General features: G+C 38.8%; 1 protein-coding gene across 6 annotated transcripts in view; it reads right to left on the reverse strand.

The window, feature by feature from the left end:
• The window catches only part of EPS8 (EGFR pathway substrate 8, signaling adaptor), a 138,655-nt gene that overhangs the window by 42,561 nt on the left and 82,390 nt on the right, over positions 1 to 13,704 (reverse strand). For all 6 annotated transcript variants that reach the window (XM_075051311.1, XM_075051310.1, XM_075051314.1 and 3 more), the window contains 4 exons: positions 13,576 to 13,666; positions 12,427 to 12,500; positions 2,131 to 2,198; positions 23 to 184 (listed from right to left, as the gene is read on the reverse strand). In XM_075051311.1, the coding sequence (XP_074907412.1) occupies positions 23 to 184; positions 2,131 to 2,198; positions 12,427 to 12,500; positions 13,576 to 13,637 (366 nt within the window). In that variant the 5' untranslated portion in view covers positions 13,638 to 13,666. The remainder of the gene's footprint in view (positions 1 to 22; positions 185 to 2,130; positions 2,199 to 12,426; positions 12,501 to 13,575; positions 13,667 to 13,704) is intronic.

Raw genomic sequence — 13,704 nt, forward strand, 5'->3', positions numbered from 1 at the left:
GACTGCCACTCACAGATCTTACCTTTGATTCCAAGTCCACCAAACTGACAGCTTTGTCATCCACTTGAAGAATCATATCTTGAGTCCACACTTTGCCTTTGGCATCCAGCAATTTCAGCTTCCTTATTCCATCATCTACTGTAATCATTGCTTCTTTTCGGTCCAGAACAAAGGTGGTCAAGTGCTAGTGAATGGGTTGTACATTTAAAAAAAAAAATTGTAGTTTTTCCTATTGCTCAGCAGTATCAGTATTCAAATTGCCAGAAAGTAGCAATACAAATTATTCATGAATAAAAGTGCCTTTGTATATGACAGATCCTATAAGCCATAAGAGAGGTTGTTTAGTCCATAATGTCATTTTAAGTCAACTGATTTTTGTAACTCAGTTTGTCATCCTCTGTCATTTCCTCACTACTGTAAGCAGCTAGACTTGAAGGCATATTCTGACATCTTTCAGGTATCAAAGTGAGAATTAAACCCTGAGTATTTAATTAGCTTTGTTCAGGAGTGAAAACCTGTCCATCTTGGCAAGCTGAATCCAGGAGCGTCAGCAGAAGCTTCCCAGAAATACCCTGCCAATGTACCTCCACACCACCCTGACCTGGAGTGGCCTCAACCCTTCCAGAGCTGCCAACTAGCACGCTGATGGCAACCGTGATGGGCTTGCATCTGACTGGGATGCCTTATGGACAGGCTACTCACTTCTTTCATGTGGATCGCAGTAGAAACGTAGTATACTATTTTTGCTCACCATCAACTTGGAATATTCTCCAGATTCAATTAATGGTCTAGAAATTAAATACTACCTCACAGACATCACCTCAACTAGCTTCCCCGCCATCTTTTGACAATTTCTTCTTCCACATGCCAACCATGCAAGAAAATCCATGAAATTATTTCATTTTATCCAGGCATAAATCCAGCTTCACATTCTTACTGAAGACCTGGTTACACTCATTCAAGTGAACCAATTTTAATATATGCCTGCACACCTATCTTCTAAATAATTTAAAAAAAAAAAAAGATTGTGTGCTTTCTTCTATTACAGGATAAGAGCACTTAGTAACGACAGACAAGAGAGTAGATATAAGCTGCATATAATCAAAGTATTTAAAAGAAGTGAAACAAACTCTCTACTGGCTGCTCACACAGGAATGCTTAGACTCCAAATACAAGTACTAATTTTTATGCCAGTACAGTATCAAAACCGTTATGAAGAAACCAAAGAAAAATAGACAGATAATTAGAAGCAACACAAGTATTCATTTGCAAGCTGATCATAGGATAGAAGCACTTGAAATTAAGACTCCTCTGCATATGATCTCACAATTTACAGCTAATTTAAAACCCAGCAAAAAGGAGCTGAGAATCTATGGTATTTGCAAGACTTGGCTTAACCCACAACAGTGGTCTGATGGGAGTGGAAGAAAGTTTGTGCCAAAGTCTGACTACAGAATGAGGCATTGCATCCAAAAGTGGTTTAACGGGCTACACATGGGCACCCAGGCTTACTCTGCTGACTATTTTAAATGTATCTATGCCTAGATAAAATATGACAGCAGCACGCAGTAATTCTGCAAAGCAGCTTAAGACAGGAAGTAACATACTCTACACTTCACACTGGGGAAGAATCTGTGCAGGCAGAATGTATTTGTTTAACTACTACATAGTAGACTAATTGGTGCTTTTAGGGGTTAATGTTCAGCTCTTTCTGAATATTCTGTCACCTCTGCCGATTATAACTGATCAAAGTATTCATTTTAAATATCCTCCAGTGTGCCTTGCCAACAGCACAGGGTTTTTCAGCTCTGCCTCATCCTTGCAACAAGCCAGGTTCAGAGACAGGGCAGCTTAACATGTTGAATTAATATCCCATTGAGAAGTCCTGTGCCTTTGCCAAACTACACACAAATTTGCTTACATTCTTCTACATCAAAATTTCAGCTCATTATGGCAAAGCTATAGAATTTGAGACATTTCAGTGATAATCTATTCTGAAGTGACCTCGGGCTGGCAGGATATTTTGGAAGATGTATATGCCTTCAAGCATATGTATCCTCAGAAATCATGTAGGCAAAAATAACTGCATGTAACTGAAAGCTATAATTGGTATATCAGTCCTCGTCTCACCTCTACGTGATACTGCGAAGTTTCAGATATGCTGCTGGCACTGTCTCGTGCATAATTCTTTCTTTGTTCTAGAGATGGGAGGAAAAGAAAGAATAATTATTCATTCAACTTCTTATTCCTGCTTGTTGAATATTTCTCAGAGATACTTAAGACTAGTTGTATATATGAAAACAGAAGATGAGCTGCTGTTAATTTCTGTATTGCAACGGAAAAAACCTTCACCGTCACATAGTCCAGCACAAGGATCATACTTACGTCAACGATGTTAACGGAGAGCCAGTGGGTGCAAACAAAAGTCAGTTATCTCCTTACAGTGAGTCAGGACACTGGAGGGGAGCAGTGTTCTGACTGTAAACGCTTCATTGGGAAGCCTGATTATTAAAATCACTGGCTTGCCACTTTGGTAGCAATATGATAACTAGCATCAGGCTTACTGCCTTTGTATGAATGCACTTGAAAGCAAAAGTATTTTCTGATACACATATAATTCTCATGTTAAATCTGCAAAGCAACAAAGCCACACACAAAACAGACCTGACTCGTCCTTTATTTCTTCCTAAAGTATTCAATTTGATGAATTACTAACATAGAAATATGCATGGAAAGGACTTTAAAAAATTAAAAAAAAAAAAAAGAGAGAAATACACACCAAATATATCTAAACAGAAATATTTTTCAGCTAACAAACCACAATGCTGCAAAATCAGAAACATCCTTTGCCTTTTACTCTATACAATAGATTAATATTAAACCAGGAGAGGAGGGAAGGGAAAAAGCAAGATGAAGACACAACAGACACCCACACCACAAAATAATTAATTTAGATGAATACTGAAGAAAACTTTTCAACTTTAGTGGAAAAAAATTGAATGTACCATTTGGAAGATTTTTCTCTTTTTTTCACTATAACCACTTAAGTGCCTGATCTGGAACACCGGGAGCTTTGTCTCAGGAAGAAAGTCATTAGATGATGCAGCTGAGAGAGGTCCAAGGAAATACTGCAAGCAGGCAATTCTTTTCTCTCCATTTCATTAAAGAACTTGATTTCTGATCTTCAAGTAAAATAAGCAGTTTGATTTTGTTTGGAAGGAAAGTACCTGATGTACATACAAAATACATCAATTTCATCCTACTTGGAGGTAAAACAAAAGTGTGTGATTCTGTTGACACAAAAGTTAAGTTACTTTTTGCAAAATAAAAGAATGCTAACTACTACCAAGCACATGATCTGTGACACAGAGAGATCTGCAGTGAGGGCTCCATAAAAGCCACACTGTTAAAGTCTCTTCTGTGACCAGGGCTCCTTCATACAGGAATTTCTGGTCCTGACAGAGACAGCAGTGCCCTTATTTTCAGATGTCACTTGTGGAAGTATTTGTCACCTTTTATAATCACATCATTATCTCTCCAGTTCTTGGTGACTTTCATGAAAGACAAGACAGTTTCTGAAATACATCACTGGCTTGAAGCCCCCCCCCGTGATGACAAACACCGTTCATACAACAGAGCCATCCTGCTCCTATACAGCAGCTACCCAGCTTGCTCTAGCAAAAGAAGTGCGCAGTGCAATCGGCACTGCAAGAACACCACGTATTATCAGAATTTTTAACTAGGTGCGTGAATATTTAAAAATAGATGTTTTTCTTTCATTATACATTATTCTGAAATCCTAGGGCAGAGGATCTACATTGATTCCAACTGTAACTACTATTTCTGCTTTTGCAGCATGTTAAAGTATTTTTTTGTTCATTTTCTTTTTAACCACAATAGACACACACACATGCACACCCCAACAAAACAGTCAGTAAAGCAGTACTGTCTGATTTGCTACCTTTCTTTTTTTGTTTGGATGATGATCTGAAGAAGTAAAGTCCATCTGTTCCTAACAAAACAAGGGAATTAAAAAGTAGTATCTAGTTTAACCCCATAGAATTATTTGCATCTCCAAGGGGATCAGTTAACAGTCTTCTGTTATGGACTACAAATGATAGTTAAATGCTGTCCAGTAAGAAAAAATAGAAGCTTTTAAAAAAAAAAAAAAAAAGTCACTTGTTTCAATTAACAATGCATCAGATATTCAGTTTTGACTGTTATCATCTTCTTTTAGGTGACTAAAAATATTATTTTTAATGATATCAGATTAAACAAGGATAAGAAATTTTACATCCACTGTAAGATTTAAAAATCCTGCAAACAATAACAGTTGGAGTTGTTTTAAATAAACAAAGAAATCCTGGCATATGTAGAGGCTCCAAAGGAATTAAAAAGCAGAGAGTAAGTTTTGCAAGAGATTCCTTGCTCTGCTTCACAGAAATTTTGTCCTGTGTCAAGACAGAATATCCAAAACTATTCGTAGCAGCGATTAACACATCCTCTTCCACAGAGCAGCACAACACTCACAACAGACATGATGGTAAGGTTTTCAACACACTATGTCATGGTGAGAACAATAGCATTTATATAAGAGAGAGAGCTTTCTGAATGCTAATAAAATCTGTGGTTGCCTACACTTGAGAGCCAAGGAGACCCCCTCAAGTTCTTCATTCTTAATTACAACACAATAGTAACAAGAACTTCAGTAAGATTTCCAATAAACAAAAGTCAATCCGTGGTTGTGTTAATAAACAAAAAGTATGGTCACCACAACAACTCACAGTCCATACTGAGTTCAGCAACAATTCCTATTTAGCTATTTATTTCTTTAATGAAGGTAAAATGATTATTAGAATGATCAACTTAGACATCTAAGTTATCATATAGAGCAGAATATTTCAGTTGGAAGGGACCTACAACAATCACCTAATCGAACTGCCTGACCACTGCAGCGCTGACCAAAAGTTAAAGCATGTCATTAAGGGCATTGTCCAAATGCCTCTTAAACACTGACAGGCATGGGGCATTGACCGCTGTTTCTTGTTATTCTATGTGCCCTTCTACCAAGACCCACCATGTAATGTATGTCACTCATGCAGACTTGGAGACTCCCTTTTCTGGGAGTCCAAGAAAGTGAATAAATCTAAACTCTGCAGTGAAGCATGCAAACTAACACCGGGGAGACTTCCAAGTCTTGTTGTAGTTACAGACCAAAGCAAAAAAAAAAGGAGAGGGTACCTCACAGGCTCTTAATTACTGCTCAGTGCTGCAACTTTTATGCAGTTTTGGATGAGCTAAGATGTAGCCTATAAGCAGCTGTGAACGTTGTCAACACTGCTATAGAGGAGCTGGAGGTAGATACTATGGGTAACTGCTCCTTCCTGAAATTATTCACTCTTCAAAATACATCTTCTAATAAGTACCCTAGCATCAGGCAAAATTCTTCCATTGCTTCTGGAACTTTTTTTTCCCCTCAACCTTTGTTTTTCAACCCTTTTACAATTCAATAGTTAGAAAGTGGGTTTCCTTTCCCATACAGAGTCAACCCAGCTGCTAATCACTCAGGCTCCCTGAGAGATGGTTTTCTTGTCTGCCTGGCATAAATTGCACTGAAGTAAGAATGAATAAAGTCCCCCCATGAGAATATGAACATAACACAAAGGAGAGAAAAAAAAAAAAAAAAAGACCGGTGTCTAGAATGTATCCCCTTTCCCATAGTTTTTGCCACTAGCTCAAAACTAAATCTTGGCATCTGCTTTCTCCCGATGCCTGACTCATGAGCCAGATTCTACCTACACACCTCCAGCAAGTGCTCACTTTGCCCTCAGACAGGAGGACCTTTTGCACCCTCTTCCGCTGATATGCTCTGCCCTGAACTTCTAGCAAAATTGATATAAGCCTGCAAACCTGTTCTGCGTCCTTCTCTAACCAGATGACACAGAAGTCCGCTGTGTCTTCCTACAACACTTCCACATTTCCACTACCAAGTCACATATATCTGAGCACAAGACTCACAGTCTTTTTCATCCTTATACAGCTCCTTATTTTTCCTCTTTTCCTACAGAGTTGCCCATTCCCATTCTTCTGGAAATGTAGCTTTCATCTCCTCAACTCTTTCACATATCAAAGTGGCTGATTATTATTCATCAATATTAATCTGACTGCTTTTACAGAAACCCTGAAAATGCCTCTTGACTTATTACATGATCTTCAAATGCAAGTAACTCATACCCTGCTATTGAAAATGAACAACAGAATTTGCTGACTTACTGAATGTACTGGGTGTGGCTAGGATGGAGTTAATTGTCTTCACAGCAGTCTGTATGGTGCTGGGTTTTGGATTTGTGACCAAAACGGTGTTGATAACACAGGGATGTTTTAGCTGTTGCTGAACAGTGTCAAGGCCTTCTCTGTTTCTCACTCTGCTGCCCCAGCAAGGAGGCTGGGGGGGGCACAAGGAGTTGGAGAGGACACAGCCGGGACAGCTGACCCCAACTGACCAAGGGATATTCCAGACCATAGGACGTCATGCTCAGCAATAAAATTAGCGGGTAGTCTTTCCAAAGCAGCCCTTGCTCAGAGACCATCTGAGCATTGGTCTGCTTGTGGTAGATGGTGAGTGATTGCCTTTGCGTTACTCAGTTTTTTTCCTCACCCTCCTTTCCTTCACTTATTAAGCTGTCTTTATCTTGATCTATCAGTTTTTTCTTGGTATTGCTCTTCTGATTCTCTCCCCTATTCCACTACAGGGAGGAGACAGGGGGAATGAGCAAACAACTGGGTAGGTCCTTAGTTGCTGGCTGGGGTCAACCCCAGACACTGGAGGAAAAAAAAAAAAAGAAAAAAAAAGTTTTGTATTCTCCATTTCACTCTCCTAATGCTTCCAATCAATCTCAGCCTCTCATGGGTCCCTTCATGCATGAAGAGACTTATTGAAACTAAAGTGAAATTCTGCAACAGAGACTTCCAGACAGGATGAATAAAACCATCAAAACTATTGAGTTTTTCCTATTTACTCTACTTACTGCAGCTCTTACATCCAACATGTAAAATACAGTGCAGCCTTAATACCGCAGTTAATTCAAACCCTGCTGATATGCTGCACACAATTTACATAAAGTATTTTCCCTGTGATAAAGGAAAAAAATAAAAATAAAAAAGGATCATGGCAGAAGACACTTGAGTTCTTAATGGCAATCTATAGCAAATGCAACCCAGAGGAATTTGAGCAGAATAAAATTTCTCACAACGCAAGTGCAATAAACTTAAAAGCAGCACAGCATTTCACTCATAGGTCCCGACTGTAAGATCTACTAGTTACTAAACCCTTCAAAGAAACAGAAACATCGATCCACAGAAACTAATACTCCTCCCACTGTCTGTTGTGGACAGATGCTACTATTATTCATGTCTTTGTGAACTTACTGAACTCACCATTCATCAGGAATGGACCATGTTTCTGGTTACAAAAAGATGTTAAAAGGTACTGATTTCATACCATTTTTGGAAGCGTCCAAAACACCAGAAAACAAAGACTGACCAAAGACTTTTAGCCAAGTCAAAAATACTACTAGCTGGTATATGACAGAGACAAACAGGAGTCAAGATTGCTTTCACTCATTCTTTGTTGCCCTCACTACACCAAAAACTCTGTGCTCTCCCCAGTTATTTCTGTGAAGGACCATTTCATGCTTTGGAAAGCTAACTATTCCACAGTTTCAGACAAAACCACCAGCATTGCCCAAGGTCCATTGAGGCAGAGCTATGAACAGAACCTGACATAGCCAGAGTCCTGTCTCGCCCATTTTCCAGCTGCAAGAGGGTACAGCAATACGGCAAATTAGAAAGCTGCTTAATAAAGTCTACCGTAGTCTGGCTCTGTGCCACTGTCCAGAAGACCACACAGAAAAATGTATCACAGCAAGAGAAATCTAATACTTTATCTAGGTAGGGAAAATTCTTACCAGAAGCAAAAGATCTCAGGCTGGGTCTTAAGAGATGACCTGAAGCACAGGTTGGGGCTATGATACCTTCAGACACAATAAATTTTCAGTTCCTAAAAGCCTAAAACAGAAGTGAGGAATCTCGATGCCTAGACTTCCACCAATGTCTTACAAATAATTGCATAGGCCAGATGTAATCAATGTTATCAGTGCTATGGTTATGATAACACAAAGAAGGGTAATGGTGGCTCCCATCTCCCCCTTCCATAGCCAAACTGGAAAATGTCTGTACAGTGTATAAAGGAGACAAAGCTCCAAAATCTGATGACAATCCACGTGGACGTGGATTAAAAGTCTCCCTCACAAGCTGTCCTAAGAATCCTGGAGTGACAGTATAAATTATTACCACACATCATCAAGCAGAAAAGCCCAATACTTAGTTTACTACCATTTATTAGTGGTTTGCATTGCACTGATTGCTGACATCCCTTTAAGAACGTATTGCAGCAGCTGGAAAAACTCAACTTGAAACTGAGAGAAAAGTGCAGGATATGTGACCTACACATCCAGGGAGAAAGGTCAAACTTGAGCTCAAAACAAATCTCATTTTCAGAGGAGCAAACACTATCACTTTCAGAGATTTATGCCACAAGCTTCTCCCTATGGCTATGTGGAACTAGCTATCAAAAAAACTGTATTGTTTAGGACTCAATTGTCAATTAATTCATTTGAGTATCAAATAATACAAGCATGTTACATGGATGGCTTCTTTTAATGGACTCGTTTACCTAGTCTATGATCTGCTTGTGATTTCCTTGAATTTATTACACTATAGTTCTTGCTCTAAATGAGATATTTGAGCAATGCAAAAATACACGTGCAATTTCACTGCTAGCACCTAATCACAGCCATGAGAGTATAAACAACGTATTAAACAGCTAGCCTTTTCTGATGTGGTGTGAAGACAATTTCAGCAACGTCTTTCAGTTCCATGTTGTATAATAACCTAACAATTTGGAATGAACCATTAGCTTACTACTTCTGAGGAATGGGGCTGTGTCACTCTCTGGCAAACCCCCAGCACAGCCCTGGCTATCGACGCCGACTGACGCTGCACATCTCCCTGCAAGCAAAGCTGCAGAAGACAGATGGAGAAGCCAATGCTAGAACAACAGATGACAGTGTGAGCCAAAATCCATTTCAGATGGAAAAATCAGGAAGAAAATGATTAAATAAACCCCATAAGAATGTGCACAGGGCATCTTCCAGTTCAGTGAGAGATTTGTCATGCAAATAGAAAACAGTTCATTTCAGGAAGGAAACGAGTGAAAACAAAGGATTATTTGAAACAGGAAAAAAGGCAGTTGCAAGGAAGTTTTTGCTCTCAGATAACCACATCAGAGATAGCGATGGCTCCGGTCTAGTTTTTAACTGAACCGTCTGTAACACCAACAAAACTCCAGCCTCCTTTCCCACTGGCACTGTAGCCAACCTTCTGCCTGATGACTGAACAATCATAAATCACCTCAGCACTGCCCCCAAGAGATAAACATCATGCCATGACACATATATATGTGTGTGTGCACGCAAATACACACACACATATACATAATATATATGTATATATACACATTATTATTATTAATAATTTTTTGGTCTTTACTGTGCTTGGAAGAAATTGAGTTCAAGATCAAGTGGTCACTTAAGAACCCAGGTGCTATCTTCACTTGTTGCTACCCATGGATAGGTTCTTTAGTTCAAATGACATTCAAAAGTCTTCCAAGAAAAGGAAGTTTGTCACTGACGAAGTTTGCTGCTAACATTTGTCACATTTTATCAAAACAAAAAAACATGGTCCATTTTACTTTTACAGTAAAATTATATTTTTTTCCAATATATTATAATCTATTAATCTATTAAATACATGAGCTTTATGTATTTACATAAATAAAATATGTACATAATACAAAATATAGAAAGAAAGCTAGGACACCTCCATTGTGCTTTATAGACTTTCAGTCTCACGACTCAAATAAAATACTTTAGTTATTAATTATAAATCAATTAGAAATAAAGTATTTTATAATAAGCATTTTTAACACATTTTAACAATTCCAGTATCACTCAACTGCTTCCCACCCTCCTTGGGACAGCATGCACAAAAAACCCTAACATCACAGAGAAAGAAAAGACACACGTGGGATGCAGCAGAATGGTACCACAGTTGCTAAAATGAAAAAAAATAATTGCCCTGAATTTGAGAAAGGTTTTAAGTGTTTTCCTTGTTTTCTCCAGTTCATGCATTTGGTGATACAGACAGCCTAGTTCTTTACACATACAAAACAGAGCAGAAGCAGTAAAATGTTCACCTCCTCTCTAAAACCTGGGCCAATGTATCTTCACTCAGAGCTCCGGGATAATTGAGTCTTCTACTTCATTCAGTTCCTGCCAACTGCAACTACAGTTTTGTGATATATCTACCAGCAGTGGAAGTGAACAAAGATCAACAATTCATTTTACAGGAACCACCATTCAGCAGTAATATGGTAAGCATTTTCAATTAGTACCCGAATTCAATTAAGTATTTTAGAAGTAAAAGGCTGTTCACCGTTAAATACCTCAAATTTACTCAGTCGTCCCCATCTTCTACTGACATATGACTATCCCACCACATTTGATATGAAAAAGCTCAGAGAGGAATTATTTTAAAAGCCCACAAAGATTAAAGGACATGGTTAAGACACCTACTGATACTGCCACACTGTTCAAACCACATACTCTTGAAAAATTATGATGGTGATATTAAATGAAAAAGAAAAGTGCAACTCTCTTATAACATCTCATAAAGAAATAATCTGCTAAGAGTTTTTTGCAATGTCTCTTCCTGCTTTCTGTTACCACCTACTATTTCTGTCAACACATGAAATCAGTTTGAGTGAACCCATACAGGATGCAGAAATCACTGTTCAAAGTGATCACTTCAGAATTTTCCTCAGTTGCAGTTTCTGCCTTTAATACTATGTCAAGTGACTGACTTTTGTAGCATACCACTAAAAAAAAATAAATTCAAACTTTGAATGATTCACGTGCAACATCATTTTTTAAATGACAAATGTTTCAAATGGTTTTTACTTCTGTCTTTGCTGATTTTTCTAGAAGTGGACCTTCACACTACTCTAGCACAGTGCCTTCAGACACCAGACCACATCAGCTTTTTCACACCACTCCTCTTGTCAGAGGACACAAAGCTAGGAGACCCTTAGTCTCCTTTGCGGGCTTTTAGCCTCATGAATTTCAAAAGTTTGAAAGCCAACAAGGCAACCAACAGAACAAAGTTCTTCTCATGTGCTCGCAGGTGAGTAACCACGCTCAAGGCGTGTAGGGCATCCTTCCAAGGGCAAAGTTAACGCTGTTCTAATGCCACAAAGCATCCTGCCACCACTCCCCTAACCTCCGAGGTCACTCCCAGCCATCAGCCCACCCAAAATAGCGGGGAGAAAAAAATCAGTTACTACTAGGGATGTTGCAGTTATTAGCCTCTGCTCTTTGAGCCTTCCAGTTCGTTAACCTGCAGAAGTGGCAGATGCAACAAGGGAGCGCAGGCTGAGGTGTGGGGGGTCCTGCACAGGACCGGGTTCTCACTGCAAACCTCGTTCTTCCAGCCTCATCAGTTGTACTGACTTTCAAAAGAGCATTTAACAACAGGCACAGATTTACACGCAGAATATCTCTCAGCCTCCTTGCTGCTTGTATTTCCATTACCAGCACAGCTATCAGCAGGATGTATTCACAGCAGACATGGACGACTAGGAAACGGTGCGATTTGGCTGGCAAGGAACATGACTACATTCTGCCTCCACAGTGATTTGGCCATGGGCTACGGAGTAGCGTATACAGCCAAGACAAATAGTAGCATTTGTACTTGGTTAAGTGCAACACCAGTTAGGCATTTGTAAGTAACATCAGGTTTGACAGTCGCAAAGCCGGTTGAAAATAGCAGGCCAAATAAGACTCCAAATCTGTTACATCAAATCTAATTTCCATGAAATCCATGTATCAAACAAGAATAATATTGTAAATCCCTTTTCTGCTAGCAGGGGATAAAGTTGGGGAGGCAGGGGGAGATGCAGGTCATGAATCAAACCCGTAGCACAGCTAGACCTCCGAATGCCTTCTCCCTGGTACATACCTTAGCTATAGGTTCACTCTTAGTTTTGTGATAAAAGCTTTACACATTGCTGCCTTAAAAATTAGCAGGTGGGAGTTCTCTCCTTAGTAAACCATAAAAACATTTTCTAGCTAGCCTACTTAGTTTTAGTAGGAATAAAATCACTTTATTCTTTTGTTTTGTTGACATACATATCCACGTGTATGTATGTACCCTTTCAGATTTATATGCATAAAATATTCCCACCATGACATCACAATTGATATTTAAACAATTTTAACATAAAAGTTTAGAGACTTTATGCTGCCTTACCATAAAGAGCTTTTGCACTTGTTCTTGAATTCTGCTCCCTCTCTGCCTGAGCAAACGTTGGGGAGCCATAGCCACTGGAAGAAAACATTTCTGGTTAACTTCTCTACAGATGTATTTGCCACACAGAAACAGGCATTCAAAAAAAACCCTCCCCTTATGTAGGCCTACACATACCTACAACATTACCAACAGAGGTAATGATACCGGGTATTTGTTCAGCACCATGAATACAATAAAGCATGTTTCACTTCGGCTGGAAGCCCTTCTGAGCTCTTTTTTTGTTGCATTAATACAATGTCATGCACAATGGGGGTGTGGTATACACATAGATACTACGATAATGAAAATAATCAAAATCACTTAATAATAATAATAATGACTACGCCAATTTTTCCTGCATACGAAAGTGTTAATCGTTTTTAACAATTTTAACTGCTTTTCATAAAAGACTTAAAAGGACTATCAAGGGACTATCATTGCCTACAACAAATGAAAAGGCAATGCAACTTCCTTCTAGTGTAACAAGAAGAATGAGTCATATACAAACTCGCTTTAAAGGAACAACAATATGAGAAGCAGATGACAGCACAGATGCCCTGCTGCATACAGGAATACATGTTCTTTGGCATCAGATTAAGTCAAATCTCATTAGTTCTGCAAATGAGCCTAGTGCCATGCTTCTGATACAGGGAGCATCCTCTCGTCTCAGGCAAGGCAACACTTTCAGGTAACAGTTGCTCAGTTCTGTTTGCTGGGAAACAGTATTTTCTCACAGATGGAAAGGGCAGCCTCATCTTTTATACATAAAAATGCATTCACTCAGAGCTAACCTTAAACATCTCAGGCATACAAAGACCTCTCCGAGCAATATAATAAGTATGTTATGGCTACAGCAATTTATTTTGCTGTTCCAGATGATTCCATTCACTAATACAGCTTTACCCTCACACTAATACAAAAATCAGTCAGATGATATCTGACACGAGGTTTGGTTACATGGTTTGGAAACTGCACATTCTTTTACAGAAAATGCCTTTGTATTATTCCAATGGGATCTAATAATTATAGCTCTATCTGAAATAAAAGCATAAAGAAGAAAATACAACACTATTTTTTTCCATCAAAGGAAAATCAAAGGCATAACCTTACTTCATTTGAGGAAAATAACTTCCATATCCACCGGGAGGGGTGTTTGATATATGTCCATTCATTCTTATCGTCACTTACTGAAGGAAACGATCTGCGAAAAGAAACAACAGCATATGAATTAAAGTCTCT

The sequence above is a fragment of the Buteo buteo genome, chromosome 19 (genome assembly GCF_964188355.1).
Source record: "Buteo buteo chromosome 19, bButBut1.hap1.1, whole genome shotgun sequence".
In the NCBI taxonomy this organism is placed as follows: domain Eukaryota; kingdom Metazoa; phylum Chordata; class Aves; order Accipitriformes; family Accipitridae; genus Buteo; species Buteo buteo.